This window comes from Purpureocillium lilacinum (assembly GCF_023168085.1).
Source record: "Purpureocillium lilacinum CBS 284.36 DNA, scaffold_3, whole genome shotgun sequence".
Lineage (NCBI taxonomy): Eukaryota > Fungi > Ascomycota > Sordariomycetes > Hypocreales > Ophiocordycipitaceae > Purpureocillium > Purpureocillium lilacinum.
Genome location: NW_027072113.1, coordinates 3,531,448 through 3,554,284, shown reverse-complemented (window position 1 = coordinate 3,554,284; position 22,837 = coordinate 3,531,448). Strand labels below are relative to the sequence as shown.

The 22,837-nt window shown below is 38.7% G+C and overlaps 3 protein-coding genes across 3 annotated transcripts; all 3 read left to right on the top strand.

Annotated features, from left to right (window-relative positions):
* Window positions 1-12,654: 12,654 nt before the first annotated feature.
* Window positions 12,655-13,796, top strand: PLICBS_004644 (homoisocitrate dehydrogenase; the record flags this gene model as incomplete). The annotated part of the gene is made up of 2 exons (XM_018325991.1): window positions 12,655-12,679; window positions 12,751-13,796. 2 exons carry the CDS (start codon window positions 12,655-12,657, stop codon window positions 13,794-13,796), a joined length of 1,071 nt encoding a protein of 356 aa, XP_018175743.1.
* A 1,374-nt stretch (window positions 13,797-15,170) lies between these two features.
* PLICBS_004643 (uncharacterized protein) lies at window positions 15,171-17,036 on the top strand (the record flags this gene model as incomplete). Its single annotated transcript, XM_018325993.1, has 1 exon — window positions 15,171-17,036. The coding sequence occupies one exon, from the start codon at window positions 15,171-15,173 to the stop codon at window positions 17,034-17,036; it is 1,866 nt and encodes a 621-aa protein (XP_018175745.1).
* Window positions 17,037-20,563: 3,527 nt separating this feature from the next.
* On the top strand, window positions 20,564-21,590 carry PLICBS_004642 (uncharacterized protein; the record flags this gene model as incomplete). Its single annotated transcript, XM_018325994.1, has 3 exons — window positions 20,564-20,720; window positions 20,821-21,214; window positions 21,293-21,590. 3 exons carry the CDS (start codon window positions 20,564-20,566, stop codon window positions 21,588-21,590), a joined length of 849 nt encoding a protein of 282 aa, XP_018175746.1.
* Window positions 21,591-22,837: the final 1,247 nt, after the last annotated feature.

Here is a 22,837-nt window from a genome sequence, read left to right as displayed (position 1 = left end):
TCTCGTCCCTTACTAATGGATTAAATCTAAGGTTAGATCGAGGCTCGCTAGTACTTATATATAGGCTAGACTATTAATATACTATCTCTTATCGCTACCTACTTTATATTCTCTTTCTCGTCTATATACTTAAGCCTAAAGGCTATAGCGGTAACTCTTAGCTTAATAGCTTATTAGCTTTAAACTATAAATAGTCCCGGTAAATATTAAGGTTTAGGTAGTTTATTCTATAGCTATAATTTTAAGTAAGCTACTCTTAACGGTATAGATAGGTTAGACTAGGCTGCCTTAGACTACTTTATTGCTAAAGGCGTTAACTACTCTATTGACTGCTTATATTAAGCTACTCTTAACTGCTCTATATCTATTGCCGGTATTGAATGCTTATATTAGGTTGCCCCGGATTGCTCTATTGCCGGCGGCGTTAACTGCTTGCGCTAGGCTGCCCCGGACTACTCTATTACTAGCGGCGTTAACTGCTTGCGCTAGGCTGCCCTAGACTGCTCTATTGCCGGCGGCGTTGACTGCTTGCGCTAGGCTGCCCCGGACTGCTCTATTGCCGGCGGCGTTAACTGCTTGCGCTAGGCTGCCCCGGACTGCTCTATTGCCGGCGGCGTTAACTGCTTGCGCTAGGCTGCCCTAGACTACTCTATTGCCGGCGGCGTTGACTGCTTGCGCTAGGCTGCCCTGGACTGCTCTATTATTAATGACGTTAACTGCTTTATTGCTAACGGCATTAATTGCTTTATTATTAATAGCATTATAATAACTATTATATATTTAATCGAGGATTAAAAGTCTTAATAAGGATTTAAAGTATAGAAAGTAGTAATATATTACTATTTTAAGGAATCCTTAGCTAGCTACGATAGGACTATATTACTATAGGCTCTTAGATATATAGAAGTAATTACTTTATATATAAGGGTTTCTTAAGCTATTAATAAGGGATTACGTTAGCCTTTTTAAGCATTATCTTAGAGATAAGCCGCTACTTAATAATATATATATATAATAGGCTATATTAATTTATAAAGGTATTTATATACTTTAATAAGATCTATAGCTATCGCTATTAACTAGCTTAATTCTTTAATAGCTAATAGTATTAAGAGTAAATTAGTTATATAGCGTTATACGATATTATATAGTTAATATTCTTAAGCTATTTACGCTTATTATAATAGTTTCGAAGCTTTATAGCTATTTTAGCTATTACTTAAGTATATTTAAGCTTATAGTCTTAAATTATTAAAGTAATTACCTTAAAGATATAGAGGAGGTTTACTTTAATAGACTATATATAAGTCTTAACGGTCTTATAAGAGCTTTTCGCTAAGCTATTAATATATTAGCTAAAATTATAATACCTATCGATATAATACTTTACTTATTACTCTTATAAAGGTATATATTCTTTAATAATATATTAAAGGATATTATATTAATAAAGTAAATATACCTCCTTTATAGCTATCTATATAATAATAAAGTTATCTTTTATATAGGTAAAGATAACCTATTTCTAAGTATTATATATTCTATTAGCTATCTATATTAACTTATTAACTAGTAGCGATAGAAATCCTCAATCTACCTCCTTAAGAAGAAAAGCTATATTAATACGATTAGCGGAAGAGGTATCTAAGCTATTAGAGTCGCTATTAGAGTCGCTATTAGAGTCGCTATTAAAGTCGCTATTAGAGTCGCTATTAAAGTTAGTATTAACGCTATTGCTTTTAAAACGCTTATAGATCCTCGCCTTAATATTAATATTAATATAGAAAATATAGAGCTATTATTATAATTAAAGGAAAAGGTCTTAAAGTATATTCTTTAAGGCGACCTCTTTATCTATAATAATTACCCCTAGCTCTAAGGCTCTAATTATCTTATAGATATTATTTAGTTATTAATATAGCTATTAATATCCTTTTTCTTTCTCTATATTAATAAGGCTAAAAGTAAAGTTAATTAAATTACGTTAATTTATTATATTAATAACTTAATAACTTAGAAAAGGTATAGCTTATATTAATTTATATTATATATATTATCGAGATTAAGGACCTTAAGGAACTTCTTCTATATCTCTTTATATTAAGGATATATCTATATAATAGCTTTAATACGCTATTTATTATTATATTTAATAAAATATTTAAGCTTTAGCGAGTTTAATATACCTTAAAGTATCTAAATAAATACCTAAGCTATTATTAAGCTATTAAAGATCTATAATTTAATCTCTTAATAGTTATTATATATATCCTATATATAGAAATATATCTTATATAGCTTATCGTACTTTAAATAGTTATAAATATATATACTTATAGCCTATATAATAATTATAGCTATCTTTATAAGATCTTATTTTATAAGCTTTTACTTTATAGTCTATTAACGATAAATATTATAAGTTAATAGATTAAGCGATAATCTATAGTTATATTAGCTATAATAAATATAATAATATTACTTTTAGCTTATTATTTCGCTAGCTTTATAAATAATAATATATAAATAGTTAATATATTATAACGCTAGCCTTTAGACCTTAATACTTATTAAAGTATACTCTTTACTTTAGTTATAAATAAAGTAGATATTTATAGCTATTATACTATAAGTAAAAGTATATAAGCTATAATTAGACTTAATAATAAGTCTTATATTATTATTACAATAAAAACCTTATAGGTAGTTAAGTATATTAATATATATATTAAAGAGAGGTAATAATATTAATAGAAATAAGAGCTTCCTTATAATATAGTCTAAATCGATTATAATAATAAGTCTTATATTAAGGAAGTTAATAAGAGGCTTATTATTAATAATATAATCGCTAGTAATATAATTATTAATAATATAGTCGCTAATAATTATATTATTAATAAAGGGATCCTTATTAATAGTATTATTAATAATAAGTTTATTAATAAAAAGAGGGTCTTTATTAATAGTATTATTAGTAAAAAGAGGGTCGTTAATAAAGAGGTCGTTATTAGTTATAGTCTTAGCGATAGGCTTCTTATTAGCTAGCTTTATATTAATTACCTTATTATTAGCTTTATATATAATAATATATATAACGTTATATTTATTAATAGCGTTAGATTTAAAGTTATTATTAATATTAATTTTAAGTATAATATTAAACTTATTAATAATATTAGATTTAAGGATAAAGTTATTATTAATATTAAATATAGAAATAGCCCTTAGGGTTTTAATAAGCTAATAAGTAAATAGATTATATATTTTAAATAAAGAGGAAGATAAAATATTAAATAACGTATTAAGGATATTAATTAAGTTAATCTATAAAGGTAAGTTAAGAAGCGTCTTAAGAAGGTTAATTATTAAGTTAATTATCTTAATATTAAATTAATTAATATTAACTACCTATAAAAGCCTAGTTATATTAATATTACCTATATTATATAGAAGATTAAGATTATTTATATTAATTACTTACTTATTATATAAATATACTATTAATTATTACTTACTTTTATTTCTATTTAATATTTAATTTACTTAATTACTTTTATTTTATATTTAAGTCTTATAATTATTATAGATCTAATTTACTTAAAGAAAAAAGCTTAATAATTATATAATATATTTAATAATATAAAGTTTAACTTATATTCCTTTAAGCCCTTAGCGTTATACTTACTTATATCTTATAGTATTATTTAAAGATCCTCTATTAATTTAAATAACCTTAGATTTATTTATATCCTCGTCGTAACTATTCTAGCGGCAATAATAAAGGCGTTAGTAACGGCAGTAAGGGCCCCTTTAGCGGTAGCCTTAATAGCGGCAATAAGGGCCCGATACTATAATAGCGAAAGTCTATATTAGCCTCTTAGTATAGTAATAGCTTATTTATTAAGAATAGAGGTAGCTCGTCTTAACTCTATAGAATTAACCTTCTATATTAAGTCTATATATAAGGCTATAGCTAGAGTTATATTAAGATCTCTTTAAGCCTTAAGTATAGCAATAATAATAAAAGATAGAAATATAATATCGTTAATATATATAGTTAAAGGGGGAGAAACTATAATATTAACTATAGGAAGAGGTATAGCTATTATAGCTATAGTTATACTTATAGCTATTAACGTTAATATTAATATTATTATTACTTAATATTATAATAAAAGTATAATAATAAGCGCTATAATAATAATAGCTATAGAAAAGGTAAGCTACTTACTTTAATAAAGAATAAAAGTATCTCTTAATTACTTATTACTATATTATATTATAATATATAATTTTAGAGATATTAAGAAGATTAAGTTATAAAGTATTAAAGATAGTATATAAGCTAGACTTTAAACTCTATCGTTTAGTTATATAAGCTATATAATAGTCTATATATAATGCCTTAAGCTATAACTATTTTATATAAATATACCTCTTTATTTATAATAACCTCTATAATTATATTAATTAATAGGCTCTATCCCCCTTTATATCTATATTATACTTATATATATAATATTAATTAACGTTAAGTAAGCTTTAATAATAGCTTTATCGAGCTATCGGTATATACTATAAGGCCTATTATATTATCTTTATATAGATATAGGGTAGATATCGTTATAGCGGTATATTAAGGGGCGTATATCTACTCTTATTAGCGGCTTAATCTAGCTAATAGGGAGGTAAAGGTTATTATTAGTCTTATTATTAACTACTTATAGTATCGAGAGTAGCTTTATATTATATAATAGGCAGAAAATAAAGCTACGATAGACTATATAGCGAGGTAGACTATATACTATTATTTCTAGGTATACTAAGGGTTTATAGCTAGTTTATATAATAGACCTTAGTTTACTAAGAATATTTAGCCCTTAGCGAGCCTTTAGCATAAAGGAGCTAATATCTAAATAGTAAAGGGGTAATATCTAAATAGTATATCTCTAAAGCTATACGTATTTATATAGGTCCGGCTTAATAAGGGTTAACGTAAGGGGTATTAGCTTAGCTATAGTTAATAGCTAGGCTCGTAGCTAATAGCTACTTAGCTTACTTAATATACTTAGCGGTATAAGTAAATAGAGATAGTTATAAGTTAAATTAATAGCTCTCTTATAAAATAGCTATAATAACCTTTAATAAGAAACGATAAAACAGTACTTTATACTTACCCTAGACTTTATTAATACTATTTAAACCGTTATTACTCTATAAGTATATAAGATATTAATATATTAAAAATACTATAATATAGCCTAAATTTTATATTTTTATATTATTTTTTTTAAAATAATAATATATTAATATATTAACTATTTTTTAATATTCTTAAATATTATATTATAATATAAAGGAAAAGTATATTATTAATAAAAAATAATTTTACTTTATATTTTATTAATATATATTTAATATAATATTTTTATATATAAATTAAACTTTATTAAGTTTTATATTTATTTTATTTTTAATATAAAAAAAATCCATTAAAAGATTAAAAATAAATATTATATATTAAAATACTTTTAAATAAATTTACTTTTTACTTATTTAATAATAAATCTAAAATTTATTTAAAATTACTTTAAAAGCTATATAAATATTTAATATCTTTTATATAAGTATTATATTAAATATTAAAATTATTTCTTTTATTTATATAATATTAAGTTATAAATATTTTTATTAATAGTCTTTTATATATTATTTTATACTTTAAGATATATAAACTTTAATATTTATTATTATTTATTTTATAATAAATATAAATAAAATCCTTTATTTTATATAGTTATTAAGTAAAGTTATAGAAAAGTAAAATCTTAAATTAAATATTTCTTAATAATTATATTTTTTATTTAAGGCTTAAAAAGTAAAGGTATATATCTTAAAGTATAAAATACCTATTAAAATATATATTTTTAAGCTATATATAGCTATAAATAATTTTTTAAAAATGAAATATAATTTATTAATTAGTAATCTATAGAAAATAATTTATATTATATTTTTATTAATAATATAGTAAGAGTTATTATACTTTAAACTCTTTAATATTAAATTAAGTTAGTAAAGTAAGTCGTTTTTATCGTTTTTAAATAAGACCTATTATATAGCTATACTTATAGTAGCGTTATTACTTATAGTAGCGCTATTACTTATAGCTAGCCTATAGTATTATAAACTACCTTAATAGTATTATAAGCTATTTCTACCTTAGCTATATAAAATAAGGTTATCCTAGTTATATAACTATAACTATAATTATACCTAAAGTTTAATATAATTAATAGACTTAATATAAAGACCTTAAAGTAAAAGAATATACCTTTAATATTATAATATTATAAAGAAACTATAAAAATATATTTTAGGCGAATTAAGCCTTATTAATACTATAATTAAGGTATATAAGATTAAAGGCAATAAATATAGTTAATAATAATAAAGGTATTATTATAAGCGTTACTAGCTTAATATAAAGATCTAAAATAAAATAATATATATTTAAATATAATAATATTATAAAGAAACTATAAAAATAAAGGAGTATTAAGGGCATAACTATATTTTACTATATATATAACCTACCCTATAAATAATTAATTTCTAATTAATCCTATACCGCTTAGCTCGCTATAGTAAAATAAGGTATATAGCTATAGGTCTAAGTAAGAGCCTATAAAATAAGAGGTTATAAAGTAGCCGCGTAATAGGTAACTATATAGCCTTTATAGCTAACGCCTCTTAATACTATATCGCGCTATATAAAGCTATTAAATAGCCCTCTTATAGGCCCTTAGCTCTAAAGATAGATCTTAACCTTCTTCTTAACCTATCTAACCCTCTTGCTATCTTATAGCCCGCTATTAACGAGCCTAGTAAGTCTCTTATAGGCTATAACGCTAATAAGCTAACTAATGATATTTTAATATAGATAAGGTAGTTAACGATAATTTCGTTAGCTTACTTATCCCTCCCTTACTGCTATTACCTCTTTTCGATATATTTAAAGAGCTCTTTATCTTCTTAACCGATTTCTATCGCGAAAATAGCGCTACCTTTATTAAAGGCTTATTTACTAAGCCTTATAACTTTAATAATATCTTTAAGCCTTTTTATATTATCTTTTAATATAATTATAGCTTAAAGAGACTATCTTAAAGTATAGGTATCTATAAGATTATAACTTAAAAGCTTAATTACTTTATTAAAGTTATTATTAAGGCTATTAAAGATTTTAACTAGAAATAGGTATATAAAGTAGCTAAAGGATAGTATAATTATAAGTAATCTTTAGATCTATCTATTTATATTATCTATTATTAGTATATAGCTATATAATAAGAGAAAGAGAGAGAGCTTAATATAGAGCGTAGCTTATAGGCCTAAGAGATAATTAACCTTATCTATTAAGCTAATCTAGATTATAGCTTTTTTTATAAAAAAGATATTTATAATAATCGTTAAATTATTAAGAAATAATATCTTAATAGCCTTATAGTTATATAAGCCTTTATTAAGATCTTTAAAGCTATTAAAGAAGCTAAAGGCATTAAAGTTAGTAAATTACTTAATAATAAAGACTATCTTAAAGCTATCTTTTAGACTTACTTTTAATATTATAAGATATAGAAGAAGTTCCTTAAGGTTCTTAGCCTCGATAATATATATTAAACTAACCGCTTTAAAATACCTTTCTTTTAGGTTATTAGCGTTATAGATTAAAAGAGCTTATTAAACTTTACCTTTAGCCTTATTAATAGCGAAAAAGAGTATTATTTTTAGTAACTTATTAAATAGCTTAATAACCTATAAAAAAGCCTCGATATACCTACCTTAAAGATTATTATTATAGATAAAGAATAAGCTCTTTATATAGCCCTTATAAGGGTATTTCTTAATATATAGTAATAGCTATATATATATTACTTATTAATTAATATATATAGTAAAATTAACTCTTATTAAAAAGACGAAAATAATTATAATAACCTTATTAATGAGAACCTCGCTAATAAGAACCCTAATCTATTTAATAGCCTATTTATAAACCTCCTTTATAAGCCTTTTAAGCCTAAGCTTAATTTCGAGTAGATATAATAAATATAAGAAGGTCTCGAGACTTTTACTAACTTAGCTAATAATAACTATAACTATTAAGGGATATATAAGGCTTTTTAAGCTATTATTTATATCGCTAATTACGATACCTTTAAAGACTTATAGAAAGCCTTTATTAAGACTTTTAGCTATAAGTAAAGGTATATCTTATAATATATATAAAATAAGTATATATTATAATATAAATAATAAATAAAGTATTATATTAATTAGTATTATAACTTTAGCTAAAGGACTAATAGTTTAGTTAAGATTATATATATAAATATAAAGTCCTATCTTTTAATAAATATAATAAACCTCTTTTAGCTTTATAAGTCTCTTTTTATAATATTTATAAATAAGTCTCGTAAATATAATTAAATAGCTATTAGATTTAAGTAAAAGTAATATTATAAATATATTTAATAAATATAGCTTAGAAAGTTAAGTTATTAACTTATATACTTAATAATTAACTTTCTCGTTAAATAATATTACTTTACCTTTATTATAATATTTAATTAATATAAGCCTTAATTATTAAAGGTATATATAAATAACTTTAAGCTTTAATATAGCTTACCTTATAGTTATATAATCTTTAAATACCTTATAGAAGAAATACTATTTCGCTAAAGTTAAATTATTACTTATTAATAACTTAAAAAGCTATTAGTTTATTTCTTTATATTATTAAATACCTTACTTTTAAGCCTATTTATTAACTATTAATAGAACCTTAAAGATAGTTACTTTAACGTTTATAACCTTAGCGTTATAACTAATAGCTATAGCTAGCTACGCCTCGATATCGCTAATAAGAAGCTTAAGGTCCTTTAATACCTTAAGCTTATTAAAGACGCTAAAAACGATATTATTAATAATATTAATAATAATAATATTAAAGCCGATATTATATAATAAAGCTAGGGCTCGAGGCAGACCTAGAGCTTATAAGAGACTTAAAGTAAAGATAGGGGTAAGGCTTAAGGCTATTAACTTAATTAGACTATAAGTTAAAGGACCTAACCTTTAAACTTAAGTATCTATTATAACTACTTATAGTTCGAGCTTAAAGATAAGCTTTTATAGCTATTATAGGCATTATAAGTATTATAGCTAGCTTTAAGGAGCTTATAGGCATTATAGCTAGCCTTAAAGGGGTTATAGACTATAAAGGGATTATAAGATAGCTATAGCTAGGCTTATAATAGCATTATTACTTATAGCTAGTCTATAATATTACGAACTATATTAATAATATTATAAACTATAGTAATAATATTATAAGCTACCTTAATAGTATTATAGGCTACCTTAATAGTATTATAGGCTATATTTACCTTAGCCTTATAAGATAAGGTTATCTTAGCTATATAGCTATAACCTTAATTACGCCTAGAGCTTAATATAATTAAGGGACTTAATATATAGACCTTAAAGCGGAAGAATATACCCTTAATATTATAATATTATAAAGAAACTATATAAATACGTTTTTTAAGTAATTTAGGCCTTACTAGCGCTATAATTAAGGTAGATAAGGTTAAAGGCAGTAGATATAGTTAATAGTAATAAAGGTATAGTTACGGGCGTTAGTATAGCTAGCTAGCCTAGCGGAGGGATCTAGAATAGAATAATATATATCTAAATATAATAATATTATAGGGAAACTATAGAAATGCGTTTTTTAAGCGATTTAAGCCTTATTAACGCTATAGCGCTATAGCTATATTATAACGATATAATTTAATTAAGATATCGGCATATATTATAGTATAGCGTTACTATCCTATGCCTATATACTAAAATTAGCTAGCGCGGGCTAGTAATAAGGCGCGGACCTAGAAATATAGAGACGGGTTATATATATAGTAAAATATAGTTATACCCCTAGCACTCCTCTAAAAATATATTTTTAAAGGAATTAAGCCTTCTCGTTACTTTATTAACTTTATAGTATAATAATTATATTATAAAAATATAATTTAATTAAGATTTTAAGGTATATTTTAGCGTATTATTATTATCCTATACTTATATACTAAAAATAGCTAGCGCGATATAGAGGTAAGGTATAGACCTAAAAAAATATAAAATAGCTATATAACTAGACTTTTTTATTTTATTTATATAATATTACTTATTATTATTACTTTTTTTATCTTTTATATTTTTATTTCTTTATTTTCTTTATATTTTATTACTTTTATCTCTCTTTTTTATATTAATAATATATTATTATTTTATTTTATATTTATAAATTTATATATTTAATTTCTTAAAGTTTAAATAAAGTATTTTACTTTTAATACTTTTTATTTATTATATATTATATATAACTTTAATATATAATAAAGCTTTTTAAATTAAATATATTTTATTAAATATATTCTCTTTAAATTAATATAACCTAATTATTATTAAATTAATAAGTAAATATATATATTTATAAATAATTAACTCTTTAATTAATATAATATATATATTTCTTAATTATAAGATTTAAAATATAATTATATTTATTTAATATTTAAGAACTTTAATATTATATATAATATATATATATATAAAACTTTAAATTTTTATAAATAATTATATAAATTAATAATATAATTATTTAATATTAATAATATAATTATTTAATATTAATAATATAATTATTTAATATTAATAATATAATTATTTAATATTAATAATATAATTATTTAATATTAATAATATAATTTATTTAATTTATTATTATTAAGGAAATAAATATATAATAAAAATATAATAAAGAGATATTATTATATTAATAATAGCTATAAAAATAATATAAAAAAGAAGTCTTTATATTTATATTAATTAGCTTTAATTAATTAATATAAATATATATAAACTTATTAAAATAATTATTATTTAACTTTAATAAGTTTATATTAACTTTAAATAAAATAGCTATAAAAACTAAGATAATTCTTTATAATTTATTAATTATATATAATTATTTATATTTATACTTTATTTAAATAAATACTTAATTATATTATTAAGTAATTTTAATTATTATAAGAGTTACTTTTTCTTTATTTATTTTTATTTTTTATTTCTTTTTATTAAGTAAATTAAATTAATTAATTAATATTTAGCTTTTACTTTAATTATTTATAATCTTAATAATAAAAGTAATATTTATTATTTTTATATTTAAACTTTATAATAAAGACCTTTTTTATTAATATTTTACTTATTTTAAAGTTTTTAGTAAATATATTTTTAAATACTTTAATTAAGCTTATTTAATATTAATAATAATAATATAATTTAAAGTATAAAATCTTATAATACTATTTATTTATATTTTAAAGTTAATCTTAAATTATTATAATTAATAAACTTAATTTAATTATAAAGGTTATATTTTAATTATTTATTATAATAAAAATAAGGTATTTAATATTATTATACTTTAAATATAATAAAAAGGATAAATTTAATTTAAAATAATTTTTAAATATAATTAAATAATACTTTTTTTAATAAGCTATATTAAATATAAATAATATAAATAATATAAATAATATAAATAATATAAATAATATAAATAATATAAATAATATAAAGAATATAAAGAATATAAATAATATAAATAATATAAATAATATAAAGAATATAAAGAATATAAAGAATATAAAGAATATAAATAATATAAAGAATATAAAGAATATAAAGAATATAAATAATATAAAGAATATAAAGAATATAAAGAATATAAAGAATATAAAGAATATAAATAATATAAAGAATATAAAGAATATAAAGAATATAAATAAATAATATAAAGAATATAAATAAATAATTTAAAGAATATAAATAAATAATATAAATAATATAAATAAATAATATAAATAATATACTTTAATATTTATTAATTATAAATAAAAAACTTAATATATATATATTTATTTAACTTTTTTATATTTAAATTATAATAATTTTTATAGCTTTTTTATTAAACCTTTTATATTATTTTCTAGCTATTTTTTTAATTCCTTTATAGTATTAATAATAAGATTAATTTTTCTTATATTTTTAACTTTTAATTTATTATTCTTTATATTAATTTTTTATTACTTTAAGTTTTTTAATAAATTCCTTACTCTTATCCTTAAATAGTCTTTTTAAGCTTATTTAATATTAATAATAATATTAATACTTTTTATATATTTATTTAATAATTATATATAAGCTATTAAGCTATAAGCTATAATATAAATAATATTATTATTATTAGCTAGCTAATAAAATATAATATTATTAGTACTTATAGCTAGCGTATAAGTCGGGATAATAGATAATCCGGCGCCCGGCTTAATAGCTTTACTTTCCCCTATGCTATAAGTTCTTGCGGCATCAGGAATTTTTAATGTGGCTCCGATACTCGGCTCACCCTGAATCATGAAGTCAGCCCACCCATTTTAAATCTCTAGCTTAGACGCGGTCGCAGCTAGGCTTTGCCAGTTCGTTACCTCGTAACCACTCGGCGGGCCGTTAACTATGTCAATTCGAACGCTGAAGATCGGTAAGGCGCCATCTGGTCCCCCTTTCACCTCTCGCTGCGCCACCCATGACAGGGCTGACGTACTAGAATAGGGCTCATCGCCGGTGACGGTATCGGCAAGGAAGTCATTCCCGCCGGCCGGCGTGTCCTTGAGGCCCTTCCCTCCTACCTCAACCTCAAGTTCGACTTCGTCGATCTCAAGGCGGGTTTCGAGACCTTCGAGCAGACTGGGAGTGCGCTCCCTGATGCCACCGTCGACGTGCTGCGGAACGAATGTCATGGTGCCCTCTTCGGCGCCGTCAGCTCCCCGACCCATGCTGTCAAGGGCTACTCGTCTCCCATTGTCGCCCTCCGCAAGCGCCTCGACCTGTATGCAAATGTTCGCCCCGTCAAGACCGTCATGACGGCCCCCAAACCCATTGACCTGGTCATTGTCCGCGAGAATACCGAAGACCTCTACGTCAAGCAAGAGAAGACGTACGAGGGCCCCGACGGCAAGGTCGCCGAGGCCATCAAGCGTATTTCCGACAAAGCGTCCTTCCGCATCGCGGCCATGGCTGGTGATATCGCCGTTCGCCGCCAGAAGATTCGTGATTCGGGTGTGCCGAGCATCCACAAGTCTCCTCTCGTCACGGTCACCCACAAGTCCAATGTTCTGTCCCAGACCGACGGGCTCTTCCGCGAAGCCTCGAACAGGGCCCTTGCAGACCCCAAATACGCCTCGGTCAAGGTGGAGGACCAGATTGTCGACTCCATGGTGTACAAGCTTTTCCGCCAACCCGAGGACTACGACGTCATTGTTGCGCCAAACTTATACGGTGATATCCTCTCTGACGGTGCTGCTGCGCTCGTAGGGAGTCTCGGCCTGGTTCCCAGCGCCAACGTCGGCGAGGGCTTTGCCATGGGCGAACCTTGCCATGGTAGCGCCCCGGACATCATGGGCAAAGGAATCGCCAATCCGATCGCAACCGTGAGGAGTGCTGCCCTCATGCTCGAGTTTCTCGACGAACCAGCGGCCGCGGCGAAAATCTATGCAGCTGTGGATGCTAATCTGGAGGCTGGCAAGCTGCTCAGCCCCGATCTCGGCGGCTCCGCTACAACCGACCAGGTTCTAGATGATATCCTGTCCCGGTTATAGAGATAAAACAAGAGTATCCTTATTTTCACACACGCATTTCTCTATTTTCACACACGTCGCACCGCCAAGACCGGGCTACAGTGCCACACTATCTCGAGCCTACAGCCCGCAGCCCGGCAGCCCGCGATGGCTTCAATTGCCTGCTGCAGCCCGCGCAGCCCAGCAGCCCGCGATGGCTTCAATTGCGCTGCAGCCCGTGCAGCCCAGTAGCCCGCGATGGCTTCAATTGCCTGCTGCAGCCCGCGCAGCCCAGCAGCCCGCGATGGCTTCAATTGCGCTGTAGCCTAGCAGCCCGCGATGGCCTCAATTGCCTGCTGCAGCCCGCGCAGCCCAGCAGCCCGCGATGGCCTCAATTGCCTGCTGCAGCCCGCGCAGCCCAGCAGCCCGCGATGGCTTCAATTGCGCTGCAGCCCGCGCAGCCCAGCAGCCCGCGATGGCCCCAATTGCCTGCTGCAGCCCGCGTAGCCTAGCAGCCCGCGATAGCTTTAATTGCGCTGTAGCCCGTGCAGCCCGCGATGGCCTCAATTGCCTGCTGCAGCCCAGCAGCCCGCGATGGCCTCAATTGTCTGCTATAGCCCGGCAGCCCGCCATGCCTTCAGTTGCTGCAGCGGGCTACGTGCGCAGGCCGCTGGAATGACACTGTAGCACCCCGGCAGGCCTATTTTTAGCGCTCGTGACAGGGGCTCTTAATGGCTGTACGGGCCTTGGCAGCGGAGTTGTGTGAAAATAGAGAAATGCGTGTGTGAAAATAAGACTACTCTAAAACAAAAGGAAGGGATAATCGTTAAACTATAAAATGATGTATAAAATCATCTATCTATTCCTTGGGTTCAAGCTGTGAATAAACATAGTACCAGACATTAATCCGGTATGTTACGTTATGAACGGCCTGGCTCACGCATCTCACGTGTGGCGGCGCTCCGGTGGTCCTTCGGGCGATCATGGTTTTTCCGATCCGGGTGGGCTCTCTCCGTCCACAACCCAGAGTCTCCATCTGACTTCATCCATCGCTCTCCACTTAGACCGCTCAGGTAGCAGCAGAGTTTCAGCTGCCCGCCGCCGCTGGCCCATCTCGACAATCCTCCCCGACGTGGCTCGCCGGCTCCTGGCGATTCCAACCACCACCTGCCCGTGCCTTGAGCAGTACAAGTTGGTCGACTGCACATCTTCGCCGTATCTGCACGAACCAGACATTCTCACTTCCCCAGAGCCGTCGGCTGTGATGGCCCGAGCATCTTCCACTCTACTCGTTTCCTATCACTCTTCCTGGTCCTGGACAGCCATTGCCGAGGCTGGGCCAGGTTTCTTCGAGGACGATTTCCACTAGACTTTCCCTAGGCTCCCTACCGTCATTCTTTCAGATCCGTTACCAGCATGGCCGACCAAAGCGACCCATTCGCCCCAGGCAGCGTGGGCAGCGGGCACAGCAGACGACAAGCCGCCATCCTTGATCGTTTCCTGCCAGATGGCTACTCGGCCGACCCCGAGGCTAGCTTGGGTGCGGAGCCCACGGAGCGGCTATCTCCCGTACAGTCACCGCTTGCACTCGAGGACCAGCCGCAGCCCGTGTCCGCTGTAGCCTCTAGCATTGATGCCGGTGGCGAGGACCAGTCGGCCGCCGGTGGCGAGCCTGCCGAGTCCTCATTGAAGCTACAGGGGGGTGACATTCACCGCGATATGTACAAGATCAAGGCTCGCGCCAACTCGCTTCGTCGAGCTGCCACCTTCTCTCACCAGCCGTCCCCCAGACTCCACCCGGCCGACGAGCTCTCTTACCCGGAGCAGCGGGAACCTGGTGGGTTCCGGCGCCAGCACCTGCAGCGTCGGGCCCGGCAAAGACGCCTCAGCGGGCCGCTCGTCGTAGCCAAGAACTTTGTTGACTTCCTCGAGCTCTACGGCAGTTTCGCCGGCGAGGATCTGGAGGATGCTGACACGTCCGAGGATGAATCAGCCATCGACGAGCGCGAGGATGGTGGGGACGGCGAGCGGCGCCCTCTCCTTCCTCGCCCATCGCTGGGTCACCGCAGGAGCTCCCGGCGCCAAGGCCGAGCCGGAGATGCCAGCACCGTGAAGACTTTCTTCACTCTTTTGAAGGCATTCATAGGCACAGGAATTATGTTCCTTCCAAAGGCTTTCCGCAACGGCGGGATACTTTTCTCCTCGCTTACGCTCGTCATTGTCTCACTCATCAACTGCGTTTGTTTTCGTCTACTGCTCGACTGTCGCCAGAAGTACGGTGGAGGATATGGCGAGTTGGGCGCGGCCATCGTCGGGCCCCGATTCCGCGGCCTCGTCCTCGCTTCCATCGCCTTGTCCCAGCTCGGCTTCGTCTGCGCCGGTCTCATCTTCACCGCGGAAAATCTGTGGGCCTTCCTGGATGCGGTGACTCAAGGCCGGCACGGCCCAGGTCTGGGTGTGCCCGGTCTCATTGCTCTGCAGCTCGTGCCCCTCGTCCCCTTGGCACTCATTCGAAACATTTCGAAGCTGGGCCTCGTGGCTCTGCTGGCGGATGTGTTTATCCTGGTAGGACTTGTCTACATTTGGTACTTCGATATCTCGACGCTGGCTCGAAGCGGAATGGAGCCGTCGGTTCGTTTGTTCAACCCTTCCGACTTCACCCTGACCATTGGCTCAGCCATCTTCACGTTCGAGGGCATCGGCCTCATCCTGCCGATCCAGTCGAGCATGAAGAAGCCCCAGCACTTCGGGCCTCTCCTTTACTTTGTCATGTTCCTTATTACAATCATTTTCACATCCGTCGGCGCCTTGTGCTACGCCACCTTTGGAGAGCGGACCAAGATCCAGGTCATCTCAAATTTTCCTCAAGATTCAGCTCTGGTCAATGCCGTGCAGTTTCTGTACTCGCTGGCCGTCCTTGGGGGAGAGCCTGTGCAGCTCTTCCCTGCTGTGCGCATCATTGAGACGTCCTTGTTTGGCGAGCGGGCAACTGGCAAGAAGAGCACCGCCATCAAGTGGAAAAAGAATGCCATTCGGGCAGCGGTAATGGCCCTATGCGTTGCCATCGGCATGGTCGGTGCCACGGACCTGGACAAGTTCGTGGCGCTCATTGGTAGCTTCGCCTGCGTTCCGCTGGTTTACATATACCCTGCGTATCTGCACTACAAAGGTGCAGCAGAGTCAAGCTCGGCCAAGGCTCTGGACGTGGCTCTGATGGTGCTAGGCATCATAGCCATGGTCTACACTACTGCGGTTACCGTCTTCCAGTGGATATCGAACTAGGGTAGATACTACAGCAATGCATGCCCCTGTCTAGGCGTCTTCTCCCGCACGGCACGCCGCGTCAAGATTGCCGGAGCGAACTTGGACATGTTGTCAAGTCGTCCAGCTTCCTGGATTCACTGTTGTACATGACCATATGGCTCGGCCAAAATCAAGTCTGGCCACTAGGTGCCATAATTTTCCGAGCTGGCAAGAACACCTACTACCCGACCCAACTCGTTGACAGCGCTGCGGCAGCGTCATAGTGCCTCGCATGCGCTAGGCATAGACTGGCTCGCCTCCTTGACTGGATATATGGGAGGTTTCTTCCGTACGTAGTCAGCAAGCAGACGCGACAAGTGGGCTGTAGTTAGGAATAGAAGCAACGACAAGCTGCAAGGAAGAGAAGGAGGTGGGGCCCCGGGCGCCGCGGGGGGGGGGGGGGGGGGGGGGGGCCAATGAAGCGGCGGAGCCATGGTGGCCTCTCACTTTGACAAGATAAGGAAAACCCATGGTGGTGGTGGAAGGGGCCCCCGAGCCCTCGAGGCTTGCAAGACACGGCCTCAGGCTTGGTTCCGATTTCGCATGACTCAAAGCGAGCTTTGCCCCGACGTGGCGGAGCGACGAGAAAAGCAAAAGACTATGGATCACGGGGTCTGCTGCGACATCAAGGGTCGCCCGGTCCACGGCGATACCTGTCTGGGATGCCGAAAGGTGCCCCTAGACGCCCCGGTTGGATCGAGTAAGTTTAACACAGGTACGACTAATGGAAGGGACGGTAGCCATGCATGCATGGCCCGGTTCTGGACGACGGACGGGTCCTGTCGAAGGCGTGTCCGAAACAAAGGCGGACAGCTTCTCCACAGTCGGCCATTCCAGAACGTCCCCAACGGACGGAGAGATATGCATGTTGGGCGGCGTGCTGCATGCAGGCATCGTCGTGGTGTCGGCCGACCCGGCCTTCTGCCCGCGGCCAAGTGCTATAACGGTCGAGTTACATTGGAGAAGGGATCTGCATGCAGGAACAGGTGGGCAGGCGGGAGGTGCGACAACAGGCAAAGGCGGCACCGCACTATCTCCAGCGCCGGCACATGACATGCCACGGGCCGTCGTCGTGTTCTTTGGCCGCTGGGCTGCTAGTCAGTTGAGGCACGCGCACTGCCCTCGGGAAGGGAGCGCCGGATGAAACGGGCGGCGGGCAGGTAAGCGCTGTCCTGGCCGGAATGCCCGTATGGGTATGGCCAGTGAGTCGACATTGTACATGTAGCATTGCACGGCAGAGACGGCGGCGGAGTGAAGGAGGATGGATGGGGACCGCCGTTGGTCCCCGCGGTCCGGTGGCGGGCATCAGCTCCAGGGTTGCAAAGTGTCGACTCACAGCGGGCGTCGTCGTCGTTGGGGGGGCGGGGAGGGGGGGGTTCGAGTGCCTCTGGATGCGTGATGAACAAGACTCGCTCACTTGCTGAGAAGGAGGATGAGCGAGAGCGAGAGAGAGTGAGTGAGAGAGAGACACGCTGGGGGGGGGGGGGGGGGGGACTGGCGGACTGGGGAGAGCTCAGAGACGGTGTGGGGTTGGGGGACGGAAGGAGCTGTTCGTGCCCCGCTGGGCCCTGGATGCCTGCGTGCTGCAGCTGCTGCGGGGGAGGGCCCAGAGAGGGTGGGGCGCCGTGGGGCGCATCGGCTAGCCGACAAGGGTAATCCGAAGCGGCTCCTCCTCCATTTCACCACCTCCTCCTTCTTTGCTTTGCGTTGCTGCGCTGCGCTTTGCTAGTTCGCTTTGCTTTCAGGCTCTGCTTCCTGAGACGAGACACGACCATGCCCGCATGGCAGAGGCGGGACTGAAACGGGTCCCGAACGGACGTCTCTCTCCGCAGCTTGGCTCAACTTGAACCGCCTCAAACCAACCACCCCCGCCGCCGACGAACCCCCCCCTCTCCGTCTCCCGCTGGATGGGCGAACGACCATGAACGAGGAGAACGAGGAGGACCAGAGACGGCGCCGTCCCCTCGTGCAACGAGCCCATCCCATTCAATCCAGCCGCATATGGCCTGCGCGGTGCCTTGGACACCCCGTTTCGTCGTCCCCGCCATCCCTGATGCCTGTAACGCGAGCCATGCCAGCTACCCACTCACTCTATCTGCATTAACGTCGTACCGAAGTATATGGGGAGAGCACCAAGCACGCCGTGTGCACCCCCCGGGCCCCTCCCTGTCGTGGCGCATCGTCTCGCGCCGTGCATGGCACCGCCGACCCGATGTTGGTGGTCGGCGCCTGTAGCGGCAGACTGTCGTGGCACGTCCAAGTGGGTTGCAAAAAAAGAGGGACGGCAAAAGCGACTATGCCTACCATTTCTACCTACCACCCGAGAATGGCCGCGAGCAATACCTGCCTTTTAACGCCAAAATCACAAAAATAAAAACATCAGTTCACTGAGTGGCTCTTTGAGGCTATCGGGATGTCCTTAATTTTTTGCTATGACCGTGTATCGCGACGAAAGCAAGGTCAAAAGTTTCGCGGTCTCTGTTAATCTGCTACCCACTTGCACGTCGTACAGCGGGTTCTTGGTCCACCCCATCCGTTCCCGCTTGCTCGAGTCTTGTTCGGCAACGCAGTTCTGTCATCTGCAAGGTGGCCCACCTCCACACTTAAGCTTGCCCGTCCCGGATCGAGAGTGTGCGCCACTGCCAACGACTTCGCCAACAAGCTTTGGATCGCCCAACCCCACCCCCTAAAGCTTTCTTTCCCCTTTCAGCTCGGACGAGCTGCACGCCGCCCCCCCTCGCCGCTGTGTGTGCGTTCGCAGAGCAGGATGAGTATTTGTCCGCACGGGCAGCTTCGTAGGCAAGGTAGGCAGGTAGATAGGTAGGTAGGTAGGCTGGTTGGGAGACAGAAAGCACGCTGGTAGATGATAGGTGTGCGGCCTCTTTCCAAGTCCACCCCGTCCTCCACGCCGCGCCCAGCACCCACCCCCTTCCCTCCCCCGGCCGCGTCTTCATCTTGCATCTGTGGCCCCGTGACCGTCCTGCGCCTCGCCACGGCTCCATCGAGGGCGACCCAGGCCGCCCGTCCCGACCATCGGGCATCGTCGCCGTCGCCGTCGCCGCTGTCGCTGTCGCTGTCGCTGTCGCCCTCGCTGCCGGCAAGCCAAGCCAAGCCAAGCCACGCCCACCGCGGCATGCCACCCGTGCCGTGCCTGGCCCTTGCCGGAAACATCCTCCCGCACTCTGCCCGCGCCCTCCTCGGGCTCATCTCTGTCGCCCGCGTCGTCGTCCTCCTCCTCGTCGTCGCCCGTCTTACAAAAAGGGCTCCTCCGCCCTCCCTCCCCCCCTCCGCTATACCTACCCGCCTCTCCTCCATCCTCTCCTCCCTCGCCCGCACTCCCTCCATTCTCATCATTCATTCCCTGACGGCCGCCCGCCCCCGGCTCCCCCATGTCTCGTCTTGCCCCCACCCTAAGGCAGCTCGCTCGCGGGCGCCTCGGCGCGGCCCCGGTTGCGGCCCCGGCGGCAGGCCGTCTCCACCCGCTTTCCCGCGCCGACCGGAGGCCCATGCATTCCACCCCGTCCCAGAGCAACCTCAACCCCACCACCCGACCGCATCTGCTGCCCGAGTTCAGCCTCAAGGACAAGGTCATTGTCGTCTCGGGCGGCGCCAGGGGCCTCGGCCTCGTCCAGGCAGAGGCTCTGCTCGAGGCCGGTGCAACCGGTACGCGTCCTCCGTCCCCCGCCGTCACCACGGTTCTTTTTCTCCTCCCTTGACTGTCCGTCTGTTCGCGGGAGGCTAACGACAAGTCGCATCGCCTCAGTGCACTGCATCGACAGACTGCCCTCGCCCGCCAACGACCCAGCCTCGGGTTTCTCTGAGATCAGCAAGCGCGCACGCCGCGACCTCGACACCAGCCTGACCTATCACCAGACCGATGTTCGAAACGTCGGCGAGCTCAACAGGATCATGGAGAAGATTGCCGATCAGGCTGGCAGGCTCGACGGCTTGATTGCCGCCGCCGGCATCAATCACGAGACCCCCGCGCTCGAGTACACGTCCGACGAGGTGGACCGGATGATGAGCATCAACGTCACGGGCGCCTTCATGACCGCCCAGGCCGCCGCTCGACAAATGGTTCGCCTCAAGCAGCCCGGCAGCATCTGCCTCATCGCAAGCATGAGTGGCACCATCGCCAATCGCGGCATGTACGCGCCGTAAGTTTATTGTACCTCGGCTACCTGCCCAACAGTTACCGCGCGGCGGACGTAGCTAACTCTGCCTCGTCGTGACAGGGCCTACAACGCATCCAAAGCCGCTGTCATCCAGCTCTGCCGGAGCCTCGCCGCGGAATGGGGCGAGTACGGCATCCGCGTCAACACTCTCTCACCGGGCTACATCATGACGCAGATGCTGCAGTCGCTCTTTGACGATTACCCCGAGCGCAAGGAGGTCTGGCCCAAGGAGAACATGCTGAAGCGCCTGAGCCTGCCCAGCGAGTATCGTGGGTCCGCCGTCTTTCTTCTCAGCGACGCCAGCAGCTTTATGACAGGGAGCGACCTCCGGATAGACGGCGGCCACGCGGCATGGTAGAGGAATGCGTCGCGCATGTCGTGTCGCGGCGTGGCAAACCTTGCTTCCCGACACAGGCGCGTAGCGTAGGCTGGTGCGACCAGTTGACGTCGTTCAGCAAGCTTGACTATTGGCGGACTCTGCGGCGCAACATATACTCCTGAAGAGGAGGGTGCAGGCCAGGGTTCTTGGTCTGTGTGTAGTTGTTTTAGTTCAGCCATGGCATACATAATCGTAATAACGATCCAGAGGGAACCCGCCGCTGTCGCTCTCGGGTGTGTTGGCGACCACGAAGGGTGAGGCAAGAAATACCCGGGACTTCGGGAGAGCGTGTACTGGTCGTTGCCGAATGGCTCTACCTGCTGGTTGATACATGGGACAATACCCCGTGGCGGCCAAGCTTGTCCGCCATCCCAGGCTCCAAGCCCAGTCTCGATTCGATGGCGCGGGGGGGCACGGCGCGTTCGCGCATGTGGATGACGTCGAGGACAGTCCGCATGTCAAGGAGACGACGGCCACGATACCCACTCCTCCCCATATTCTCCAGATCTTGGTCGGCTTGTAGCTGGAGCGCCTGTCTGGCATCAAGGACGGACAGTGTCGAGTTGACGGCCCGCGACGTTGGAAACAATGGCGCACTGCCACCACGTTCGGGCCCCGTGGCCGTCGAAGATGGTGAGAATGTGGGATTAGGCTGCACAACGCCCATCTGATGGAGCCGTTGTGAGAACCCGCTGCCCGGCGTGAAGTCGGGATCCATGCCATCGGCTTCAACTCCTGTTGCCGTCAGCACGTCCGTCGGTTGTCCGTTCCCCCGTACAGTTCGGTGTACTTTTGTTCTTGACACGCCCGGCCTTGTCTGGCTGCCCGACAACCCTCGAAGGGGCCCGTGGGGGTGGTGTCATGCCCGCCGCCCGATGTGGGAACTTGCGAGCCGCGCCGGCCGCCATCGAAGATTTTGATGATGACGAGCCCATTCTGGTATGGTTGGACGGCGTGGTCGCGAGGCTGGGTGGTTTCCGCTTCTGCGACCTCAGGAAGAGTGGATGGAGTTCGCGCCGTCACGAAGGATGCACCATGTAGTGGTCCTTGTGGGTGCCAAGGTCGCTGCGGTGACTTCGTTGATGGCTGGCCCAGAAAGGAAGATGGGGCTGTGAAGTGTTTGTGGACGGTTGGTGGCAATGGGGAAAATCCGCCAAGGAAGCCACCGAGGGGCTCTCGCGGCCTAGCGCCTACCCTATACCGGTTCTTTACAGTGGATGGTGCAG